This window comes from Stegostoma tigrinum, chromosome 38 (genome assembly GCF_030684315.1).
Source record: "Stegostoma tigrinum isolate sSteTig4 chromosome 38, sSteTig4.hap1, whole genome shotgun sequence".
NCBI classification, from domain to species: domain Eukaryota; kingdom Metazoa; phylum Chordata; class Chondrichthyes; order Orectolobiformes; family Stegostomatidae; genus Stegostoma; species Stegostoma tigrinum.
Window position 1 is genome coordinate 6,436,645 of NC_081391.1, and position 25,947 is coordinate 6,462,591.

The window sequence follows — 25,947 nt, forward strand, 5'->3', positions numbered from 1 at the left end:
TAAAAAGGACCTGAGGAGTAGCTCTTTAACACCGGGTGATGCATGTATGGAATGAACTACCAGAGGAAGTAGTGATGGCGGATACTACTACAACATTTTGAAAAGGCATCTGGGCGGGTACACAAGTGTTTACAGGGATATGGACCAAATGCTCGCAAATGGGGCTAGGCCAGGTTGGGATGTCCATTTGGTGTGGACGAGTTGGACCAAAGGGTTTGTTTCCATGCTGTATGAATTGAATCAGCTTTATGAAGAAGGATTTAGGCCTGAAACGTCATCCTTCCTGCTCCTGTGATGCTACTTGGCCTGCTGTGTTCATCCAGCTCTACACTTTGTTATCTCCTAATCGTTACATGTACTCCCATGAGTACAATGAAAAGTTTATAAGTTGCCACTTAGAACGCCATCCTAAGTACAAAGGTACCTAGGTACAGAATCTTACAAAGCAGGAAAATCAAGTTTAAAAACTTAACCATTACAGTCCTCCTTACTAAAAAGCAGAATAACAAAAACGCAGTTAACAGTTCAACACCAGAGTCCATAAGCACCTGACCATGTTGGACCAGACTTCCCTGCCCTCGCACGCCCCCCCCCCCCCCACACACACACACACAAACCCTGCCTTTGCCCCTGCCGTTGCTCCAGGCTGCCTGCTCTCGCTGCCTTATAGTCTGTTCCTGCGCCCATTAGCTGCCCCTGGCCGCCACCTTCTCTTGCCACTGTCTGCACCAGGCCGCCTGATTGCACTCTCACCCTCACTGCCCTGGGCTGCCCACTCTCTCTGTCGCCGCCAGAGGTCTCTGGTCAGCTCCCAGTGTTTCAAAGCTGTACAGCTGTGTCGGAGGGGCAGGTTTCAATGGCCAAACAGAACTTTGCCTAGTTCTGAAATAAAAATAAACTGTGCTGGAAATAAACCGGTCACTCAACTCCTGCAAAAAGAAAAGACTGACAGCTTGGTTTTGTCAAGGTGCATGTTTCCTACATTTTCTGGCTTTAGCACTGATTTAAAGAATGTGAACTTTTATCCTCGTTTCTGGGTTCTCTTGTGTCATTCTACTAGACACACCAACATTTTGACAGCATTTCATATTTTCTCACCGTCACATTCCTGAAATGTGCCTTTCGTTTTGTTTCAGCTCAAGCCACACATTAATGGACCTTTCACCCCTGACCTTGCACACCCAGTGTCTGAGATTGGAGCAGCAGCAGAGAAGAATGGTTGGCCCCTCGATATCCAAGTCGGTAAGCAACTGTAGCTTTCAATTTAAGGAGCCGTGTTTTACTTAGCCTGGTGGAGACGCATTAATATACAGTAAGGTGGGAACTAGGAAATTATTGCAGGGTGTTTCTCTCTTTATGTTCCAGAATGTGAGTTGGGTTTGGCCAGTTGTCCCTGTGATTTAAGGAAATTCCCGGAGAAGTTCTGACAAAAACAGAGTTCCATGTGCTGAGTTGTTTGACCAATCTATGACTTTGAGGGGCATGCATAATGGCTACAGTTTCCCATTAGGTCAGGGAAAAGACTCTTTGAAGGTTCCCATATCTGATGATGGTACAAGGCTGCACGGACAGAAAGTGGACTTTGCTGGCACATCCTGCTAGAACAGTGGCTCTTGTGTGAAAAAAAAGCAGCCATCCCCAGCAGAACTTCTCCAGTGAGAGATTTAGTGGAAAGGGAGTTAGTGTATATGGCCTGAATCTCATAATCATTTGTGTACCAACAGATGATGGAGCCTGTATTACAGCACTGTATTATTTGAGGAATAATTTATCTCGTGATCCACATTAAGGTTTTGATAAGGTTTTTATTTGAGAGCTAGAGCAGTTTCAAACCAACTATTTGGGCCATACAAGCCAGCACTGTCATCTGTGACAAAAACAACTTGATCTTAAATCGTGGATAACAAAGTGAGGGGCTGAATGAACACAGCAGGCCAAGCAGCATCTTAGGAGCAAAACTGCTTATTTGATGAAGGGTCTAGGCCTGAAACGTCAGCTTTTGTGCTCCTAAGATGCTGCTTGGCCTGTCGTGTTCATCCAGCTCTACACTTTGTGATCTTGGGTTCTGCAGCATGCAGTTCCCATTATATTTGATCTTAAATCATGCCTTTTGATGCAGGAATACAATTGCAATGCACAGGAATGTTTTAAATTGATTTTACCCTGAACTGCACAAAAAGGTACTAGGAAAGATGATTGGTCATGAAAGTCAGCTTTAAGGAGTGTCTTTAAATGTGGACAGACAATTAGTGTTGGGGGAGCTTTAAGGAGGGAATTCTAGAGTTCAAGTAGCTAAGGCTTTGTTGGAGCCATTAGGATCAGGGATGGCAGAGATTGAGGGTGCCAGAGCTAGAGAAGACTTTCATTTGAGAGGGGCATGGCCTTGGATGGAATGAGGAAACCAAGAGAGGAAATTTAAACTGGACCCTACGTAGGTCAGCAAGCACAGTGGGCAATGGGTGAATAGAATTTCCTGTGAGTTAAGATACAGCCATCGACAACATTGTAGATGGTAGATTCTTCTAAACAACAACTTCTGGCTCTGCTACCGTTATTTCATTTATTCCAGGTATGTGGGACTGCAGATGCTTCTGTTTGCATGAATTACTGAGTTGGAGGATATTTTGTTTTGTAACAGGAGCAATACTGCTAGAAAAATGATACAGCAAGAGTAATAGCTACACTGTGTGTGCTTTATGTGAAACTTTTCAAAGTATTTTATAAATAAACACAATCCTAAAATGTTCTAGTACGGAAATTGCCATTGGACACTTCAAGCCTGTATCAGTATATTTTTCCAGAAGTCACTCTGTCCACTTTTTCACCCCCTGTTCATGTTTTTTAAGGAGCTAGAGTATTTATTTCTCTGGTGTAAATTAATAATGTTAAGACATTCAGCCATATACTGTCATACATGGGCAGTAAATCATATTAGGATCTACCATAAAGGACTTCCATTTATCTAGTATGTCTCAAAGTACCTTACAGCCATGGAAGTACCCTTGAGTGTAGTCACTGCTGTAGGACACCCAGCAGCCAATTTGCTCTCAGGACCCCCCACCCCATCCCTACAAATTGTAATGTGATAATGTGCAGGTTCTCTTTTTTTTTCTTGTTGCAGTGTTGATTGAGGGTTGAATACTGGTCAAGACACGAGCAAGAGCTCCCTAGCTCCTGTTCATGATAGTCTCATGGTGTCTTTCATATTCACCTGAGCGGGTAGATTGGGCAGAGTGCCACAGCCAATTATAACACCCTTGAAAAATCTGTTAACTTGCAATGGCCAGCAATCAAATCATACTCCCTGGTCTTCGTTCACTGGCCTTACTGAGCCGTTGAAGAAACCTTGGAGCCCAACTTGGCTACTGTCCTTTTTGGTTTGCTGGATATCTCCAAATTGTTCCAAATAGAGACGACTTCATTTTTCCTTTTCTCCCGTTGAGCTTTTTTGTTCGGAGAGAGGGGAAGAAAGAAGAGAGAGACTTTGTAGAAGAATAGCCCTTACTCGATTCCAGTACCAGATTGAAATGATGTTTTTGTTTTGGCAGGGCTGATTGGCAGCTGTACTAACAGCAGTTACGAAGATATGGGCCGTTCAGCTGCTGTTGCAAAACAGGCCCTTGACCACGGCCTGAAGTGTAAGTCACAGTTCACTGTAACACCAGGCTCTGAGCAGATACGTGCTACTATCGAGAGAGATGGTTATGTAAGTACACAACCTCCATTCTCTTCTCAGCATACTGCAGTAGGACTGATGCAATGTGGTCTCCCCATTTCAGACAAACCAGCAATCCTTTTCCTTCTGCTCTATCCCCAGTATTATTTTTTTGTACAGAGGTAAAGATGTTTTCTGAAGTACTGTACTACATCTCCTTAAATCACTTCCCCTCCAATACTGGACTGCAGCTCAAGTGAATAAATGACTGTCCTACGTGTTTGTCATTCCCTGTTACAAAGCACCCTGGGATGTTTACTGTGTAGAGATCATGTTGATCTGGTTTAACCAGAACACCCTTTTCCTGCTTGTACCCCACAACTCTCAAATCTTGTCAATCAAAAGTTCTCCACCTCACCTTGAATGTACTCCAGTGACCCAACCTCTTAGGCACCACCGGAGAAAGAGGGTTGACAGCATTTGGAATTCTGAGTGAGAAGTTTCCCCTCATCACTGCCTCAAATTGGGGACCCTTGTGTTCAAACTGGAATACCTCAGAGAGGAAACGCACTCTCAACATCTACGCTGTCATGCCCCTCAGAATCTTTGCGTTTCAATAAGATCAACTCTCGTTCTTCTGAACTGCTCAGCATTTTCTGCAAAAGAAAAATACCTTCAACCGACCAAGTGAATCGAACCGGAACTGTCTCCTTTGCAAGTATGTCCCTCCTCCTCGAGTGCGTGCCCCAATCTGTATGCAGTACTTTGGGTGCAGTCTAACCAACACACAGTAGAGTTGTAACGAAGCTACTCACTTTTATACTCAGTTCTCCTTTGATAGAAATAATGGGCGAGAGGGAGAAGGTAGTGGCTGCCGCCAACAGAATTTGAACCTTTGACTGCACACCTCCGGGGCAGAGTAATAGCCTTATAGTCATACGGGATGGAAACAGACTCTTCACTGCAACCAGTCCATGCCGATCATGTTCACAAACTAAACTAGACCCGTCTGCCTGCATTTGGCCCATATATCTCCAAACCTTTCCTTTCATGAACTTCCCCATATGTCTTTTAAACATTGTAACTTTACTTGCATCCACTAATTTTTTGGCAGTTCATTCCACACATGAACCGCACTCTGTTTTTTAAAAAAAAGTTGTCCCTCATGTTCTTTTTAAATCTTTCTCTCCTCACCTTAAGAATATGTCTTCTAGCTTTGCACTTCCCTACTTTAGTTGGGGGGGACGGTTACCGATGGCTCTCATGATTTTGTAAACTTCACATAAAGTCACCCCTCAATCTCTTCTGCTCCAGTGACAAAGTCCCAGCCTTTCTAGCCTCTTTGTCCACCTCAAACCCTGCAACATTCTGGTAAATGGTGAGGTTTGAAAGAAAATTAAACAATAGAATTATTAGCAAAAAGTGTCCTTTCAATTATTATTTACATATAATAAAGATGCCTGTCTATTTTGATGCGCTTATAGATAAATATTCAAAAACAGTGGATGATTAGTGGTGAACTCTGTGTGCATGAGTGTGTCACGTATGAGTGTGTAATGTAGCTCTGATTTAATTTTATACTAATTCAACGCTGTGTCCATGTTTCACATGCTGCTACTGCTGCTTGGGTAGCCTGTACATTTAGCCATGCTGGGATACTTTTCTGGCATTAAACTGCGTCCTAAAGCTCCAAAATGGACATACAGAAGGTACCTGGGCATTCCTCACTGGAAACGCACTGCCCACCGTTCAGGTTGTGGGGGTTAGAAGTGCAAGATTTTTTTTTTGTTTTTGTTTATTAACAGGACGTGGCCATTGCTGGCTGGCCAGCATTTATTGTCCAACCCTCCCTCCGTGGCCGTTGAGAAGATGGCAGTGAGCTGCCGCCTTAAATAATGCAGTCAATATATTGTGTTGTTCAGAGCAGAGTTTTAGAAGTTTAAAGGAACTGTTATTCCATCATTGTTGGAACCTTGGTATAGCTCCTAGTTGGGATGACAGCTGTCTCGGAGGGGAACTTGAAGGTGGTGGCATCCCATTGCATCTGCTGCCCTTATTCTTGGTGCTAGAGGTTGCATGTTAGGAAGGTGCTGTCAGGTGAGCCTTGGTAAGCTACTACAACGCATCTTGTAGGTGATGCACTGCTGCCACGTTGTGGAGGGAGTGTACGTTTGAGGTGTTGTATGGGGTGCCCGTTAAGAAGACTGCTTTGTCCTCGATGCTGTTGAGCTGCTTATGTGACATTAGGGCTGCATTCTTCTACGCAGCAATATTTTAATGGAGGGGATACTTTACTCGAATTGGGAGAGGATCCATTTTTGTTTTTCCAACATCTGCCAAGTGCTTGACTCAATGAATATTGTATTGCAAGTCTGGGACACAAGTAGAGCTGTGAATGTGGAGCTGGGAGCCTTAATGTTCCTCCAAACCCCCTGTACGCTCATTAGCCATCAATTCACCAGACAGCTCTATAACAATCCCTCCCTAAGGCCTGATTTAGCCTCTTCCTGGCCTCTCTACTGAAACAAATGAGTGAATTTGGCAGCGGCTGATGGACCATTCAGTGAGATAGGTGGAGATCCAATGTTCTGTGGCACCTCAAATTTAATGGAAGGACTGTGACAAGGTTTCTATGAACTTTGCTGCTATAGACAAAGACTTCCAGACGTAACTCAACTTTCTGTCTTTGCAGGCCAAAATCCTGAGGGATGTCGGTGGACTTGTTCTGGCTAATGCCTGTGGGCCCTGCATTGGACAGTGGGACAGGTAGAGGAGTTGCACTTTCATTTTCTACTCCCTGCCCTAAGCAGGAGGCCACGTCAGAAAGTGGCTTAGTTTCCCCACCTGTGGCATTGACTGGTAAACATTGTATAGAATAAGTGGAAGGTGGTGGGGTTCAAGTTAGGAATTTGCACAACCAGATCAAAGAAAACAGTGTTCGATTTCCCAGACCGTTGGTCTGCAAGGTAATGGGTGACTTTACACTGAACTGACCACTGTTTTGGTTTTCAGCAACGCTCATTGTCGCTTTTAAATTAATATGATGAACTCTATTGTCACATCTGATAGATTGGAGTGGTTTCAGGATCAGTTCTGAATCATAATGTGGATAGCAGTGGACAATAGAGTTGGCCATTCCAACTCTGGGATGAGATTGCAAGGAGTGGGGTTGGGAAGTAGTCTGGGTTTTTCAATGCTAATTGCTAGCCGGTGATGCCTAATTGGGATTTTGTGTATTGACATTTCTAAGATATAAGCCTTCATTCAAGTAACATGAATATAAAGAGGTGTTGCTCAGTTAGAGAAAGTTGGTAGCATTAGAAGAGTGGATGAAATATAAGAGAGCGTAGTTCACCTTGATATAACTGGAGTCTGAACTTAGGAGGCATCCCAATTAATCTATGGCAGAGATCAGTCATGCCCCTGCCAGAGGACAGTCACTTGTTCATTTATCACTGACAATGTTATCTTAATACTTCCTGTAAGTGAAAGATGCTGATTGCTAAAGTAGGGCTATAAGCACCCTGTCTTGGGTGTGGTGAGTTAACATTTTATAAAGCAGAAGTGTGTTCCATTTTGATTCTGTTTGGACAATTAAAACAATTTAATTAACTTAGATAAAACGGTGTGAAGCTGGATGAACACAACAGGCCAAGCAGCATCAGAGGAGCAGGAAAGCTGAAGTTTCGGGTCGAGACCCTTCTTCGGAAATGGGGGAGGGGAAGAGGATTCTGAAATAGGGAGAGTGGGGAGGCGGATAGAAGATGGATAAAGGAGAAGATAGGGTGAGAGGAGACGGACAGGTCAAAGAGGCGGGGTTAGAGTCAGTGAAGATGAATGTTGATGGGGGGGGTAGGGAGGGAATAGGTTGGTCCTGGGAGGATGGATAGGTCAAGGAGGCGGGATGTGGTTGTGGGTAGGAGATGGGGGTGGGGCTTGAGTTAGAAGGACAGGTTAGGGAGGCGGATACGAGCTGGGCTGGTTTTGGGATGCGGTCAGGGGAGGGGAGATTTTGAAGCTTATGAAGTCCACATTGATACCCTTGGGCTGCAGCGTTCCCAACTGAAATGAGATTCTGTTCCTACATCTTTCGGGTGGCATCATTGTAGCAATGCAGGAGGCCCAGGATGGACATGTCGCCCGAGGAGTGCGGGGTGGGGGGAGTTGAAATGGTTCTCGACTGGGAGGTTTGGTTGGTTGCTGCGAACTAATTTAGTTAGCATGTCTGAGTGGCACAACAGAACTGCTTTCTGGCTTGTTATTTGGTTATAGCCGATAACACTTCCCTGACCTTTTGCTAGTGTTTGAATAAACCCACTTTTGAAAAATGTTTTCAAGCTGCCCGCAATCTCTTCCTGCATACAATTCATTTTTGTCTCTTCCCTTTTACTTTACCACTCAAGGAAGGATGTTAAGAAGGGTGAAAAGAACACCATTGTGACTTCGTACAACAGAAACTTCACTGGGCGCAATGATGCCAACCCTGCCACCCATGCCTTTGTCACATCTCCTGAGGTAAAATATATCGGGACCACTCTGTACTTTCACTTCTATTTTCATAGAAGTCTGATTAGTCTCTGAAGATTGACTTGCTAATGTTAGCACCGATCCTTTTAATGAGAATGCTAGCAAAGGAGAATCATTTTGAGAGCAGAAATGGAAGCTGTTACTGAAATAGGAGGATACTTGTATGCATTGGTTGGGCAGAATGGCCTGTGTGCGTGCGCTAGAGATTCTATCTACAAATGAATCGGCATCCGGGCTCCCACAGGATCGAGTGCAGAGGTGAAAGATTTGTCTGGACCCACATTCTGTTTGAAGTTACCAGTTATTGGTGTTCAGAGCTGTTGAGGTGAACAGTTTAATAGCAGGGACTGGCTTGGTGCTCTAAGATTTGAAGTTGGAACGTGGGTAGCCTTCATGAATCCTGTCTGCCCAGCAACCATGCTCCTTTTTTCTTTCTCTCTGCCTATGTGTATGTGCACACATAGACCAACCAACCTCTGTATAATTTTAGATGTTGTGTGGGGAGGAGTTGGGTGGCCCCACTTTCCATTAGGCCTTTTCCACCACAGGTAGTATTTAGTTCCCAAAAGGTTGAGGGGAGACCCACACCATAAAGGAAGCCCTACAGAATGAATTATCTGAGCTGGTGTCAGGAAAGTGGCAAGAAATCCTTTGCAGACCCCCTGGGCCATTGGAGGCACTGCCTCCCCATTTATCCCTCCCTCAACCCAGCCGTCCTCACCCAAGCCTCCTTGCTGAGGCCCTTGACCCTGGAGTTGCTTGAGCTGCTTAGCCTGGTGGGACCTCTTGTAATCCCAGCAGTGGTCACCGCAGTGAACTGGCGCCACTGGGACTGTGGGCAGGCGATCAATCCAATTGGCTGCATGCACTCCAAGGCTGGATTTCCTATTCCGCCACACCTTCAAGCAGTTCATGCTGCTTCTGGCATTAAGATGCCTGTGGGATTGTGAGCAGCCCCCTGTCCCCACCCAACCTTTTAGATAAGGGTAGGTGATGAGACTATGGCATCCTGTTTCTGACACCATGTCACTAAGTTGAAATGATAACGGTGCCTTTCTGCTCTGATGGAGACCAGTGGTTTCCTGAGCATGTTATATTGTAAGTTATTATCATGGTATTGAACCGGATTGATGTCTCTGTTTAGTAACATAGTAGCTTGGAATGCCATAGAATCCTGTGGAGGTTGTGCAGAAAGCTGCAGTCCAGTTGATTATGGTTTTCTGCTCTCAGATTGTCACTGCCTTTGCTCTCGCTGGAACCTTGAAGTTTGACCCTGAGCGTGACTTACTGACAGGAGTTGATGGGAAGAAGTTCAAACTGAATCCTCCAAATGCTGACGAGCTGCCCAGCAAGGTAATTCGCTTTCTCAGACAGGCAGGCTAGCTATCAACATGCAGAGGTTATGGTATGTTTTCCTTTCAAACCATACCAGATCCTATTTACAAGGTGGTCACAGTATCTAAAATCTACTTCACTTTTAGAATCATAGAATCCCTGCAGTGTGGAAGCAGGCCATTTAGCCCTTCAAGTCCACACTGACCATTTGAAGAGTATCCCACCCTGACTGACCACCTTGCCCTATCCCTGTAACCCTGGATTTCTGTTGGATAATCCACTTCGCCTGCATATGCCTGGACACGATGGGCAGTTTCCCACAATCCAATCCACCCTAACATGCACATCTTTGGACTGTGGGAGGAAGCCACCTCACCCTGAGGGATCCCACACACAGACGGGGAGAATGTGCAAACTCCACATAAACAATTGCCCAAGAGTGAGATTGAACCTGGAACCCTGGCGCTGATATGTTGCATATAAAACCAAACTTTGCCCACAGTAACACTGTGTGAAATGGGATCCTTCCACTGCCGATGGAGAGAGGCGAGGTGAAGACTGAAATTCTTGAGACATGGGGCGGCCGTGTTTTTCCAACATTTAGGAGCATAGAGTTTTTAGTGACTCAAACCGTGGCCATTCAGCCCTTAGTGTGCGTGCTGACAATTTCTGACTGTTTAGTCTCACCACCGCCCCCTCAAACTCAAAGATTGCAGTCTTGGCATTTTTCAGATTTTTTTTGTTTCCTTTCATAAACTAATTTAATTCCATAAAACCATAAGAAATAAGAACAGGAGTGGGTTATTTGGCCCCTCAAGATTGTTCCACCATTCAATAGAATCGTGGCTGATCAACATTTGTCACATCCACTTTTTTCTGCACTTTACTCTTGATTCATTGGGGTCAAGAATCTATTTATCTGAGCCTTAAGCATACACAAGGACTCTGCCTCCACGGCTCTCTGTGGCAAGGTGTTCCAAAGGCAATCAATCCTCTGAGAGAAGAAATTCCTCCTCCTCTGTCTTGAATTGGTGCCCCTTCATTCTGAGACTTGCTATCTGGCCCTAGACTCTCCCATGAGGGGAATGATCTTAGCATTTACCCTGTCAAGCCCCTTCACATTGAAACATACAGAATTATTATCACTTCTCATTCTTTTAGATTTCACTGAGTAGAGTAGAGTCCCAAACTGTTTGGTTAGCCTTTGCTCATAAGAGAATCTTTCCACACTGGGGTTAATCTTAGTGAATCTTCTTTGACCTTCCTCCAGTGAAATCCCTTTCCTTAAGGGAACCAAAACTGCTCTCAGTACTCTAGATATGGTCTTACCAGTTTGTACAGTTTGTAGCAAGATTTCCTTACTCCGATACTCCAAATCCCTTTGAAAAAATGGCCAACATTCTGTTAGCCTTCCTAATTAGCACCCAGGCAGCTGGTAGTTTTGTGTTTCAAGTACAAGCACCCTTGATTCCCTTTGTGTTGTAGCTTTCTGCAGCTTTTCTCCACATAAATACGATTCTGTTCTTTTGCTCTCCTTTCCAAAATGAACAAATTCACATTTTCCCCACAGAAAAACCGTTTTAAAAAGGATTATGCTCCAGGGTATTTATCTCACAGCTGTTTGAGATCTCACTTTCTTTCAAAATGGTTGACACATTTGGCTAACTAACGAGAACTGCTAATTTCCAAGTAATTTATCTGCATGATGCTCTTTGTGATGTGCGCTAGTTGGCAGAAGCTCGTTCTCTGTTGTGATCGACACATTTAAACTATTTAACTGTGGAATCTTATGCAGCTCATTTCAAAACAATATTCACCAGTAATTTTCACAGAACCAAACCTTGTGGCACAACTTTCACTATTTGTATTTTCAACTCCCACTATTTGTATTTTCAACTCCTTGGTGAGTTAAAACTGCTTATCCCTTGGTTTTATTGTCATTTTTTATGCTGTCTGTCTGCAACTGGGTGAAGCATCAAATTTTGTGTGTGCTCAGCTAATCATCAGTTCCTTCAGGAGGTCTTCCATTGGTGGAACTATAAAGATCTACTGCCTTGTATCCCGTACTGAGAGGTTTCAGTGGGATGGAGGAGTGTCATTATAACCTATTTATCATATCCAACTTGTGTATTGCTGAAAAAGAAAACATACTGTCAGAGATTTTTGTCTTGCACTCGTTGGGATAGATGTAAGATTGTCACATTGTAAGGGACAGCAAATACCTTTTACTACACGAGAAAATCTATTTCAAACATTCCAAGTTGACCTAATCGGTCAACCAATCGGAACGCTTTTTCAATGCAGTATTATTCCCCTTTAAAATGGGGTATTCTTGCGTCAGCCTGGATGAATGCAAGATGAAAAGCTTTGATAGCATCTCTCTCTCTTCTTCTGCAATGTATGAAGGATAGTTTTCAGACAGTTGACAAGGCGCTAATCAAATTAACTTATGACATATTCAAACTTTGTCAATTTTTCGATGCAGAATTTACTTTGTGTGCTATACCAATGCTTATGCTTTTATTCAGAATTGAGCCTTCGAGACTGGTTGCCTGACCTTGGCTTAGAGACTTGGTCACACAAAGAGGTGGTGAATGAGCAGCACAATGGCTCAGTGTTGGCACCAGGGACCCAGATTTGATTCCAACTTTGGGTGACTGTAGAGTTTGCATATTCTCCGCATGTCTGTGTGGGTTTCCTCCGGGTGCTCTGGATTCCTCCCACACTCCAAGATGTGCAGGTTAGGTGGATTGGCCGTGCTAAATTGCCCATAGTGTTCAGGGATATGCAAATTGGGTGGATTAGCCATGGGAAATGCAGGGCTACAGGGAAAGTAAGGGGTCTAGGTGTGGATGGGACACTCTCCGGATGGTTGGTGTGGACTCGAGGCGGAATGCCCTGTTTCCATACTGTATGGATTCTATGAAACTCAAAGTGCTTTGGTGATCCTGGGGGAAGGAATAGGTCTTCCACCTCTGTACAGTGACTATGCTGGACAACACAAATGTAGAACTCAACCAGAGGAAGGACCAGCGTCAGCTGTGATGCCCCTTTGTTTAAGTAACCAGTTGATTTTTGCTTACCTGCAAGAAGTGGGGCTGCTTGGGTACAGGAGTGACCATGTTCACCTGCCTGGTGAATGTGGGACCACCCCAATAAGGTGAATACCTTTCTAAAGGGGAATAAAGAGGACAGAGGATCAATTGGTGACACAGTGGCTCAGTGATTAACACTGTTGCCTTAGAGCCAGGGGCCTGGGTTCAATTCCAGCCTTGGATAACTGTTCACATGGAGTTTGCATATTCTTCCCACGTCTGTGTTGGCTTCCACTGGGTGCTACGGTTTCCTGCTGCAGTCCAAATGTGTGTGGGTTAGATGAATTGGCCATGGTAAATTGTCCATAGTGCTCAAGAATGTGCTGATAAGATGGGTTATCCATGCTAAATGCGGGGCTATGGGTTAGGGTGAGGGAGTGGGTCTCAGTGGTATGCTCTTTGGAGGGCCAGTGCGCATTCAAGGGGTCGAATAGCCTGTATATGCACTGTAGGGATTCTAAAGTGTGGGGAAGGAAAGGAAATTGCTGAGAATGTGTTGGGGGGTCTCTGAATTTTTTCTTTGTCTTCAAGGGTTTTGATCCTGGTGAGGACACGTACCAACACCCACCAAAAGACTCAAAGGGCATTTCTGTTGTTGTGAGCCCAGAAAGTAATCGGCTGCAGCTGCTGGAGCCATTTGATCAGTGGAACAAGGAGGACTTGGTGGACATGAGGGTACTTATTAAGGTCAGTTACAGATTGAGCAAACTGCTCAGAGCAGTCGCTCATTTATTAAATGGTTCATGGTTGTCATGGTTCACTTATGTCCTTTGGGAAGGAAGTCTGGCCTACGTGTGACTCCAGACCCATAACAATGTGGTGACTCTTAACTACCTCGGGCAATTGGGGGAGGGCAGTAAATGTAGGCTTTGCCATCAGTACCCACATCCCACAAACAAATGACAAAAACTGCCAAATCATTTTTTTTAAGAGGTTTATCATTTCCTTCCTTGTTTTTGATTTCTGTGCCACTGTTTATGAAGCTCAGGATTTTATATGTATTGTTATAAAGTGGAGGTTGATCCCCCTTTGAGAACTCAAACTGAAACACCCAAAGAGGAGCGCCTCACCCTGTAATCTATAAATGGAATGTGAGAAGTGGTGTGACCTGTCTTTCAGCAAATTCTAGTGGTTAAATAAAATAAATCCTGGCCCTCACTCAAATCAACAAGTAACAATTTATGTACCCAACTCTAACAGTGAACAAATTAACTAACCTATTAACAAATCAGATAAATCCCTTCTAATTGCTAACTATTCCCAAATGAAACAAGATTCCAATGGAATGCTGTTCCAATAAATAGAAGTTCCACCTGTATTTTTTTAAAAATCTAGTCTCTCAATTACAGCCAGGTTACTTGTCTTTCAAAACATTTTGTGCCTTCTCCGTCAATTCTTCCATGAAGAATACCACCTTCGTTAATTCTTCTGTCAGGAATGTTAACTAGTTGTGCTGTGGGTATCTTTGTTATTTAGATGGTGCTTTCTCTAAGACATAGAGGAGGCTGAGAGAGCCAGTGACACACTCTTGAAAGCTGAGGGCTGTTAGCTCTGGCAGATGGCAGCTATCTCTGAAGCTTTGTCCAACTATAACCTTAATGACATATCAACATTTATTACCGTAGGATTGGCCCTGTGTTGTCAACACTATCAGACTTAAATTTAATAGAGTTTTGGTATCTAAGTACCTTGTTCAAGTTGATTGACTAAATTCAAAAGCCTAATGTTTTGTTAAAAACTGCTGCTTGGCCTGCTAACTGTCTAGCCTTTCAATACAAATGCTTCAATCTGGGTGCTGTCTGTGTACTTACAAACTTTCAAGCTGCTGCGTACAGAGATCCGTTTTAAATCTCTCTTAGCACAGAAAAAGCACATGATCTTTTATGAGGACCACGCAGTGCTTCCTCCCCTAACATTTTACAAACACCAAATTCTCACTTCCTACTTCCTGATCTACAATACTCTACTCAACTTTGCAACAGCATTTTTAAACACTACTTGCTACTACCATTTTCAGTGATTGTGTGCAGAAAGCTCCAGATCTGTCCATTCCTGCACCATCCTTAGAATGCTGGCTGATAGTCACTGTATGAATATACTTCAATACATTTTCTACTACTACTATATCTTCTACCCTCTACTTCAATATATCTTGGCTTCCTGGTCATGTAGGTTAAATATTGGAGCATTCCATCTTGTCTTTAGGGCCAACCTAATGGAATGGAACAATGGAAAAGCTCTGTTCCTCCCCCCCCCCCCCCCCTCCTCCTCCTCCTCCTCTTCGCTACCCCCCCCCCCCCCCCAAACCATTGCACCACAAACACGAATTGCTGGTGCACATTTTGGTTGAAAATTGCTATTTGGCACAAGGTTCTGTAAAGACACAAGCCCTTATTGCTGTGTCATTTGGAGAGGAGAAATGGGCATGACTTTCATATTTAGAAACTGTTATTCTAGGTCTGTTGTAAAATAGACCAGTGGGGGTGATTGATACTGACTGAAAAACTAATATGTGGGACATGTTCTATTCCTAGATTCTTCCTGTTGATAACAAAGACGTGGTCTTTTGTTCTGTAACAGGAAATCTGTAGACACATGTTGGCACATTCCCTGGGTTGCAACCATTAGTTTGTTGTTCTGACTTTTCCCCATTGTGATTTGTCTCACTGTCTGGTTTAGGTGAAGGGCAAGTGTACCACAGATCACATATCTGCTGCTGGGCCCTGGCTGAAGTTCCGTGGGCACCTTGACAACATTTCAAACAACCTGCTCATCGGAGCTGTTAACATCGAGAATAACAAAGTCAATGAGGTCAAAAACCACCTCACCAACCAGTACGGGCCAGTACCAGAAACTGCTCGTGCTTACAAGGTAAGTGAATCTCTGAAAGAGAGGTAGTTGGGCAGCTCTCTTGATTTGGTTTCATTGTCTTTATCTGGCCAGTGCTGGTCAAAGGTAGGAACTGTTGGTCTTGGTTGTCCTGGACTAAAGAGAAGGAAGGTCTGAGTGACTGCAAAATGCTGCTCTAATGACAACGGTATTGAGACTATAACTTTGATACGAACCTCCATTGCTTCCCAGCGGTTAGTTAGCCTGAGCATGGCCGTGTCAGGGTACCCAAGCACTCTGACCCAGTAAATGCCGCTGCCTCCAGGATAAAAGGAAGGTCGGTCGAAAGGAGTGAATTAGTTGATCTGTGATGAGTTCGCCAGAGTTTCAGGATGTTTCTGATACCGGATTAAAAAGACCAGTATTCAATATAAGACAGTTTGTTTCTTTTACATTTAAAACTGTAGCAGAGATTAGAAAATAAGAAGTTTGTTGAACCAAGTGGACTGTTAGGCTGGTCATGTAGTGACACCCTCCGAGAAATATCCAACTGGTGTTAGCAGCACTGAGGTAGGGCTTGAGAGCAAAGTGTAAAGTTTTCCCTGTCCCTTCCCCAGAAACAAGGCATCAGCTGGGTGGTGGTTGGTGATGAGAACTACGGAGAGGGCTCCAGCAGAGAACATGCTGCCCTCGAGCCTCGGCATCTCGGAGGTCGAGCCATCATTGTCAAAAGCTTTGCTCGGATTCACGGTAGGTGGATGCTGTGGAAATTGAAATCTCACATACAGTCTACTCATTCATAAGATGTAACTGTACAATGATTTGACTGATACACGTAACAGCCACGGAGGAATTTAATACTGCTTTCAAAAAAAAAGTAAGCCATGGCTCCCACTGTTCATTGACTGAGAGTGACTGACACCCACTGTCTGTTTCCAAGATGTTCCTTTGCCAAAGTAAGCTTATCTGAAAGAATGTCGTCCCAAGTTAGAAGATAAAACTGATGGTAGTAGCACAGAAAGTCATTACTCTTCTTGATGGACCACCACCATCTTCTCAAGGGCGTTTAGGGCAGAGCAATAAATGCTGGCCCAGAGAAGATGGGCAGAGGTTGGAAACGTTTGAGACTTAGATTCCCTGCCCTGTAACCCAGCTTCATGAGACAGTGTGAGGTCCAACTAACCTTTGCAGCTTCTCTAACTGCTTGTCCAGCTAGCTAGCTCGGTTATGGTGGGCTGAAGAAGGATATGTCATCCTTAATGATGAGTCATTGGGCCTTGAAGAGTAGAGTGAAACAATAAATTGCATTGTCCCGGCGTTTATTCCCATCAGTACAGAAAATTAGGGGCTGGTCGAATTGAGATGTCGTAAGTGATTGAGGAGTTTGGCAATTTTTAGAAACTAATTTCCTAGTTAAGCAAGTCTGGAAGAAAGTGGAGGGCGACATTTAATGTGTGTGTTGTCCAGGAGTACCAGCCTAAAGGGGACACACAGGACACAGCCTCTGGCTGAGGGGACATCTCTACCAATGGCAGTTCATTCAGCTGGCACTCATCGACCCTGTGATCCAATTCTTATACCATTTCTCCTCACAGTTTGTGAGAAATCACTGGGTACAGTGTGAATTCTGTGGTTTCTTTGCAGAAACTAATCTGAAAAAACAAGGACTGCTGCCTCTGACCTTCAGTAATCCTGCTGATTATGACAAAGTGCAACCAGAAGATCAAGTCTCCATCATTGGGCTGAAGGAATTTACCCCTGGAAAGGTAGGAACACAGAGTTGTGCTTCTTTCAGCCTGGAGTTCACTTTATTACACCTTGTTGTATCAGGTTTTTCTTTAAGTGCATATGCGTTAAGCCCGAAACATGAGATTTTATCCCATTCCTTTAATACCAGCTTGTTATTGTTCATGTCTGTTAAATCACATTGTTAAAGTTTATGTCATTTTTAAAGTTGAGACAAGTGATAGGTATTGGTCGGCTTTGGGCACATTTAAATGGGTGTGGTGCAGTGGCCATGTCCCTCCCTCAGTGCCAGGAGGCCTGCCTTCAAGTGCCATCTGCCCCAGAGTTGTGTTATAACATGTCTGAACAGTCAATTTTTGCGTGGAGTTTGCGCATTCTCCCCGTGTCTGCGTGGGTTTCCTCCGGGTGCTCCGGTTTCCTCCCACAGTCCAAAGATGTGCAGGTTAGGTGGATCGGCCATGCTAAATTGCCCGTAGTGTTCAAGGGTGTGTGGGTTATAGGGGGATGGGTTTGGGTGGGATGCTTCAAGGGGCGGTGTGGACTTGTTGGGCCGAAGGGCCTGTTTCCACACTGTAGGGAATCTAAATCTAAATCTAAAAAAAAAGGGGAACAGCTGGGACACCAGGCATGTTAGAAAATGAGCTCCTAAACTGTGCAAGCTAATAAACTCTCTTTATGAAGGAACATGAGGCTTCATTTTTACCTCACCAGATGGCTTGAAGCCTATTATTATTTATAGCAAGTAGTTCTAAATCTTTTAGTGAATCAGGAAAGCAACTTTACCAGGTAACTTTCTTCTAATTCTAATACCGTATCCTTATTTTCCAATTTTAATCTTTGCTTCTGGCTTTACCTTGTCAGTCAATTGCATATTTTCTCAATTAAACTTCATGCAGCCACACACGTTAGTCTGCCCTGGAAAATGAGCCCAGGGAGTGAAGCTAAGCCAGACCCCTCTGCTCCCTTCTCTCCTACCATCCTACCTAACACCTGAGCCATTGTCTGATTTAATAATTTGCGTGTCACATGGCAAATGACTTTGGGCTTCACAGATACATGCATGACATTGGGACTACAAGCCTGGTTAACACACAGGCTACGCTTGAGGGTGCGGTGTGTCTGAGAGCTTGTTCTTGTTACTTCAGAATCCGTGATCCCCTAACCTGCATTCTCCTTGTAAGCTAAATGCATCAAGGAAGCACGAGTTGAACATCTAGCCCCTTGGACTGCCTGCCTTTCCAAGCCTTCCTTTCTAGGTCACATATCGAAGGCAAAAACTTCATTCTATTTTTTCTTTGATTTGTGAGGCATTTCAATCTGAAAATTTAATGTTTCCTAAATTGTAGAAGCTTAGATTTTTAACAGTCAAGACTTCCAAGGAGAAGAGATTTAGATTTTATTGTCACTAGTACTTGAGCACAGGAGTGCAGTGTAAAGTGTACAAAGCTGCCATACTTTGGCTCCGTCTTAGTATACGAAAGACAGGATCAAAAACAAAAGCAGAAATAAGACAGCCAAAAGAAAAGCAAACATCCAGATCATTCCCCCGCCTCCGCTGCAAGTCCTCACCACCAGAAAAACAAAGCTACAAAGTCCATCCCTCAGTCTGCAAATACTCAGGTGCCCCAAGTACCCAACACACCACTATTGCTGTGACCAATATGAAGATGTAGGGGTTAGATGAAGTCAGATTTGGATCTAAAAACTGTAGGATTGTAGGCAAAAGTCTGAATTACGTAGAAATTACAGCCCGACTGGTCTGTGCCGGTGTTTATACTCCACTCCCATCTTAATCCGACCCTGTCGATGCAGTGAGGTCTTTTCCCTGTAACTTGGATGTCCTGGGAGCTACGTATTTAAAGGGAGATGGTAGGGAGCAGAGAGAGGAACAATCAGACATATGATTACCTGAAAGTAAGGGTAATAGCATTATACCCAGCCCAGAATTATTCTTTGAACACAATAGCTGGGTATCTTCTATGTTAATTTAGTCACCTTCACCTCCTTTGTCAATATTTTCTGCAGGCAGGTCTCCTTTCTTATTTGCTCATTTATTCTTCCTCATCCTCTTTCAGCCTCTCACTTGTATCCTTAAGCACAAGGACGGCAGCCAGGATAAGATAATGCTCAGCCACACCTTCAACGAGGGCCAGATTGAATGGTTCCGAGCTGGCAGCGCACTCAACAGGATGAAGGAGCTGCAGAAGTGAAATGGCCTGTTCCTGTAAGGGTAGGGAAAGGGGGACTGTGCCCAAGAACGTGGTTGTACTTGTGTAGCTATGCTCGACCTTAACAGCTGCTTTGTGCAACGCACCGTGACATTCAGCAACTGTGTACAGTCTAGTCCCGATGCTCAGATGCTACACTTGGACAATCCAAAGTCAGCCCATTTTAATGATCAATTTTTAAATACAATTTGTTCATTTGCCTCCTACTGCACTATGGAGTGAATGGAGCCTGATTTCTGTGGTCCTCTTTAGATGCTATTTATTTTTTTTAAGTTTTCTGTACATTTCATTTGTCAGGAGAAGCCAAGCTAATGAGTTTGCTTCCCTTTGAGTGTTTCAAGCTGTCACCAAATCACGTAATATTCAATTCCCTGTGAGTTTCAACAAAGACTGACCTAATAAAATGAGAAAACTGAACCTTGTCCTTAAGGGCTGGTAAATGATTTCTGTGAAAGGTTTGTACTTTTTTCTTTCGCCAAAACAACAGGGAACCCAGGAGGCTGGTGAGTGACTGCCTGTCAGTCTATACAGGAGGTTTGTGTGCAATTGGTAGGCAATGTCTTCTCTCACTGTCAGGTCTAGATTACATTTGCCTATCTTTGCTTCCAATTGAAGTGGCCCTTTTTGAACCACTTTCCAAAACTGTTCAACATCTACGAGACGCATGTTACAAATATGATGGAGTACGCTCAAAAACCTGGATGGGTACAGCCCCAGCAACATTCAAGAAGTTTGACACCATCCAGAGCAAAGCAGCCCGCTTGATTGGCACTACCAACAGTGTGTACCATCTACAAGATGCACTGCAGAAATTCACCAAAGATCCTTAGACAACGCTGTCTAAACCCATGACCACTTCCATCTAGATGGACATGGGCAACAGATACATGGGAATACCGCCACCTGCAAGTTCCTCTCCAAGCCACTCACCATCCTGACACAGAAATGTGTCAATATTTCTTTTCCATTGCTTGCTCAAAAAGCTGGAATTTGCTGTCTAACAGCATTGTGGTTCTATCCACTGCACATGGACTGTAGCAGTTCAGAGAGGCAGCTCACCTTCACCTGCTCATGCAATTAGGTACGGGCGGTAAATGTAAATGTCAGCAATGTCTAAATCCCTTGGATTTCTTTTTTTAAGGCTGTGGTCCTCATAGTGAAGGAGGTCTCGTGGGACTGTTAGAAAGGGTATTCCAAGATTTTGACTCACTGGAATTGATATATGTCCAAGCTGTGTTAGTATGTAACTAAGAGGTGTATTTCCCCCTTCTCAAAATAATGTGTGGTGACCGCCAACTTTCTTTTGAAATGGCCCAGCAAGCCACTTGGCTCACGGATAGTTAGAGATGGGTGGTGAATGCGGTAGGAGCATCTATCTGAATATATGAGGCAGATGAGCAATATTTCATCATGTTCTTGACTTGTGCCTCGGAGGTGGTGCAAGGGCCTTAAGTCATAAGAAACTGAGTCACTTACTGAAGAGTATCCATCCTCTTGCCCACTCTAGTAACTACAGCATTTGTGGTAAGTCTAATTGTGGTTTCTGGCTCTGGTGGCCCAAGGATGTAGATGTTGGGAGAATTGGTGCAGGTATTGTAATTCCGTGCCAAATGAAATGAATTAGGATCTACTTGGGAATGCTTTCTCACTCTACTCCCACCTTGATTAGATTCCCCACCCCTAAACTTCTCTGAGGAGGGCAGGCTTCAGCATCTCCGATATCCATGGCACTGAAGGCCCTCATCCCTGGAACCATTTTTGGGAATCTTTCCTGTACCCTCTCCAAAGCTCTTCACATCCTTCCTTTAAGTATGGCTCCCAGAACTGGGCACAGTTGTCCAACTGAACACACAAACTGAATCAGCAGCTCAATATTATTTAAATGGAGAAAGACTGTGGAAAGCCGCAGAACAAAGTGTTGAGGCTCGTTATTCATGAATTATAAAAAGTGAGCATCCAAGTTTAGTGGGTAATAGGGAAGGCAAATGGAATGTTGGCCTTTGAAATAAAGGGAATTGAATGTAAAATGAGAGGTTTTGCCAAAACTACAAGGCATCAGTCAACCCACGTCTAGAATCTGTTAACGTTTTGGGCTCCTTACCCAAGGAAAGATAGATTGGGATAGCAGGACCTACAGATGCTGGACAGGCCGAGCAGGAAGACTGACGTTTTTCTGAAGAAGGGTCTAGGCCCAAAACGTCAGCCTTCCTGCTCTTCTGCTGCTTGGCCCGCTGAGTTCATCCAGCTCTACACCTTGTTATCTATGAAAGATAGACTGGCATTGGACACAGCCGAGAGACGTTTCACCAAGCTGATCCCTGATATGGAGGGACTGTCTTACAAGAAAAGGTTCAGTAGATTGGACCTCTCTTCATTGGGGTTTAGAAGAATGAGAGGAGATGTTATTAAAACATACAAGATTCTTATGGAGCCTTATGCAGTCATAATCATAAAGCACAAAAGTGGACCTGTATCAACCTCCACCACTTCCTCTGGTAGTTCCATTAAACCTTAATGATGGTGACTGTAGGGTAGATGTGGAAAGGTTGTTTCCCTTTGTGGGAGAGTTTGGGACCAGAGAACATGATCTCAGAATAAGAGGTCACCCATTTAAAACAGATTAGAAGGAATTTGTTCTGAGTGCAGTGAATCTGTGGAATTCTTCACATCAGAGTGCTGTGGAAGCTGGATCATTGACTACATTCCAGGCTGAGAGGAGAGATTTTTAACCAATGAGGGAATGAAGGGTTATGGGGAAGACCAGGAAAGTGAAGTTGAGTTCAGATGAGCCACAAAATCCTTGACTGACCGAGCACACACAGTAGTCTGAATGGCCACCTTCTGTTCCTATGGCTTACAGTCTTGTTGGAACTGGTTGTGGCCCACTGCAAAAGTAACCTGCCACTTATCACTTTCAACCTGGATGTTGTTTCGCTCGTGATTTGGTCTACGAAGCTCCATCAGGTCATCTGCATTGATGCCCTCTGGCTTCACCCAGAAGAGCAAGGGTAGCATGCACCGACCTGACTAATGCATATCACCATTCCTTCACTGTCACTGGACTGAAACCCTGAAACTCCTTTTCTAGTATATCTATGGTACCTTCATTACAAAGGCTGCAGTGGTTCACAAAGGGCCAATGCTACATTCCAGTGGTTCATGGTGACAGAATTGGCTGAAGTCTGCTTTGATGCTGAGGGCTATCCCCTCTGGCCTCACTTGGAGATTTTCAGCTATGTGTCCATGGCTGACATGAGGCCTGCAGTCAGAATTACCCTGATGGAACCCAAACTTGTTGGTAAATAGGTGCTACTTGATAGCATTTTGGATTACTTCATAGAATCCCTACAGTGTGGAAACGGGCCCTTCGGCCCAACAAGTCCAGACTGAATCTTAGAGGATCCCACCCAGCCCTGTCCCCGCTATAACTCATCTAATCAACACGTCCCTGAACACTATGGGCAATTTAGCACGCCCAATCCACCTAACCAGCATATCTTTGCACTGAGAGAGGAAACCGGAGCATCTGGACGAAACCGACGCAGAAGCGGGGAGAATGTGCAAACTCCGCACAGACAGTCACCCGAGTAAGGATTGGCGTAGGTTAGTGGATGATAATTGACTAGGTTGAATTTGATTTTTTTTTCAGATAGGACATAACCCGTACTTTCCCATGATTTATTCTTTTGCATTCACAGATGTGGGCATTATTGGTGTGGCTACCATGTATCGCCCATCCCTAGTTATCTCTTGATATGGTGGCCTGAACCTTTGCAGTCCTTGCAGTGTTGGTAGACCCACAATGGTGATATATTTCCAAGTCAGGATGGTGTGGATTGGGAGGAAATGTGGTGTTCCTTTGTGTGTACTGCCCCCTTGCTTTTCTAAGTGGTAGAAGTCACAGGTTTGAAAGGTGCTGTCTAAGTGAATTTCTGCAATGCATCTTGTAAATGGTACTATGCATTGTAAGATGTGAATGCTAAAGATGTTGAATTAGGTACCTGTTAAATGGGCTGCTTGAGCATTGTTAGAGCAGTCAGTTAGATGGCATTGTTATAGCTATACTGAAATGGGTGAGACAGATCTTGATGTGTTGGTATCTGCACCTTTTAATATGTCCCTTGAATTCTGCTATTTCCTGGTGATTCTTGTAGTGAATCATTGAAGACTACTTATTCACTACTTATTCAGCACTTCTGGCTGAAAATGACTGTAATTGCTTCAGCTATGTCTTTTGCACAGAAGTGCTAGACTCTGTCATTGTTGAGAACAAGGGAGTGTAAGAGGGGCCTGCTCAGAGACTGCTTGTCCTGATTAGTGCGGGTTGGAGGTCTCCCTACTCATGGCTAACAAGTTGCTGCATTCTTGATAACGTAAGTTCAACTGTCTGTTTCCCTCTAGAGTTTCTGTGAAAACTAGGCGATTAGAGTCAAAAAGCAATGCAAATTCTTAGATAATAAAGCGTGAAGCTGGATGAACACAGCAGGCCAAGCAGCATCTCAGGAGCACAAAAACTGACGTTTCGGGCCTAGACCCTTCATCAGAGAGGGGGATGGAGTGAGGGTTCTGGAATAAATAGGGAGAGAGGGGGAGGCGGACTGAAGATGGAGAGAAAAGATAGGTGGAGAGGATAGTATAGGTAGGGAGGGGATAGGTCAGTCCAGGGAAGATGGACAGGTCAAGGAGGTGGGATGAGGTTAGTAGGTAGGAAATGGAGGCGCGGCTTGGGGTGGGAGGAAGGGATGGGTGAGAGGAAGAACAGGTTAGGGAGGCAGAGACAGGCTGGGCTGGTTTTGGGATGCAGTGGGTGGAGGGGAAGAGCTGGGCTGGTTGTGTGGCGCAGTGGGGGGAGGGGATGAACTGGGCTGGTTTTGGGATGCAGTGGGGGAAGGAGAGATTTTGAAGCTGGTGAAGTCCACATTGATACCACTGGGCTGCAGGGTTCCCAAGCGGAATATGAGTTGCTGTTCCTGCAACCTTCGGGTGGCATCATTGTGGCACTGCAGGAGGCCCATGATGGACATGTCATCTAAAGAATGGGAGGGGGATTAGAAATGGTTCGCGACTGGGAGGTGCAGTTGTTTATTGCGAACTGAGCGGATGTGTTCTGCAAAGCGGTCCCCAAGCCTCCGCTTGGTTTCCCCAATGTAGAGGAAGCCACACCGGGTACAATGGATACAGTACACCACATTGGCAGATGTGCAGGTGAACCTCTGCTTAATAGGGAAAGTCTTCTTGGGGCCTGGGATAGGGGTGAGGGAGGAGGTGTGGGGGCAAGTGTGGCACTTCCTGCGGTTGTAGGGGAAGGTGCCGGGTGTGGTGGGGTTGGAGGGCAGTGTGGAGCGAACAAGGGAGTCACTGAGAGAGTGGTCTCTCCGGAAAGCAGACAAGGGTGGGGATGGAAAAATGTCTTGGGTGGTGGGGTCGGATTGTAGATGGCGGAAGTGTTGGAGGATGATGCGTTGTTCAGCTCTGGAAATCTGTCAGTTGCCTTCCTTTGACCAAGGGGAAACCCTTGTCTGCCATTCCCGAAGAGGTAACTTTGTGAGGATGGGTTACGCTCTGAGTGACGGTCCTGTAGAATTCTCTATCACGGCTGTCGAAGCCAGGTCGCTGAATATCTTTATAACCATACATTTCGAGACACTGAAGGTGTCAAGAATATGGGGAGATGGTACAAATATTGTTGAGATAGAGGCTGAGCTGTGATCATATTGAATAATGGAATGGGCTTGATAGGACGAGTGGCCTACTGCTGCTCAACATTCCCTCTAATTTTCTTACCAGCTGTGCAGACCTCAAAGGCCAGTGTGCACCAGAGACTTCTGTGAGCATCAGAGCGGCTGTGTGCACTCACAGCCTAAAGAATATTGCTCTAACTCCAGTTCTCTGCGTTTCTGAGACCTGAGCTTTGGGGACTGTACAAAGTCCTGGCCAATATTTTAGCTTCACTCATCACAAAAACAGTTTATTGTTTGTTTTGTGAAAATAAATACATTTTTCAAAAAACACATTAAACTTCAGTTCAAACTGGCTTATCTGATGTTCAAGCAAGATAGTGTGGTCATTATTTCTTTACTGCCTGTGTGTGCTTGCTGTGCACAAATTAGGTGCATTCTCTACAGTACAAGAATGTAACTTTATACTTGGTTATAAAGTACTTTGGGACACCCTGGGGTCACGAAAGGCTATATATTAATAAACACCAGTTTCTTTTTGCTGACTTCACTGTCCTGACTCACCACTGCTCACAGGTCACTTGGCACTTGCATGCAAAAAATCCAACACGATATGGTCCATAGAAAATCAGTAAGTAGTAAGAATTCAATCAGAGTGAAAGGGTTATTCTGGCACAATGGTGGTGTCCCTACCCCGGGTCAGAGAGCCTGGATTCAACTCCCACCTATGCCAGAGTTGTATCATAATCTGTCTGAACCGAGTAAAAATATGTTCGGTCACGGTGAAAGCTCTGAATTTTCAAATGATCCTGTGCTGTCATGGTTTTGCTCCGTATAATTAACTGAGTTTTATG

At 44.5% G+C, this 25,947-nt stretch overlaps 1 protein-coding gene across 1 annotated transcript in view; it reads left to right on the forward strand.

Annotated features, from left to right (window-relative positions):
- aco2 (aconitase 2, mitochondrial) overlaps positions 1-19,858 on the forward strand; it is a 55,629-nt gene extending 35,771 nt beyond the window's left edge. The window contains exons 9-18 of the mRNA XM_048521429.1: positions 1,137-1,242; positions 3,549-3,706; positions 6,348-6,421; positions 8,059-8,170; positions 9,413-9,535; positions 13,144-13,299; positions 15,292-15,483; positions 16,059-16,191; positions 17,086-17,207; positions 19,263-19,858. Coding sequence (XP_048377386.1) covers positions 1,137-1,242; positions 3,549-3,706; positions 6,348-6,421; positions 8,059-8,170; positions 9,413-9,535; positions 13,144-13,299; positions 15,292-15,483; positions 16,059-16,191; positions 17,086-17,207; positions 19,263-19,397 — 1,311 coding nt within the window. The 3' untranslated portion in view covers positions 19,398-19,858. The remainder of the gene's footprint in view (positions 1-1,136; positions 1,243-3,548; positions 3,707-6,347; positions 6,422-8,058; positions 8,171-9,412; positions 9,536-13,143; positions 13,300-15,291; positions 15,484-16,058; positions 16,192-17,085; positions 17,208-19,262) is intronic.
- Positions 19,859-25,947: the final 6,089 nt, after the last annotated feature.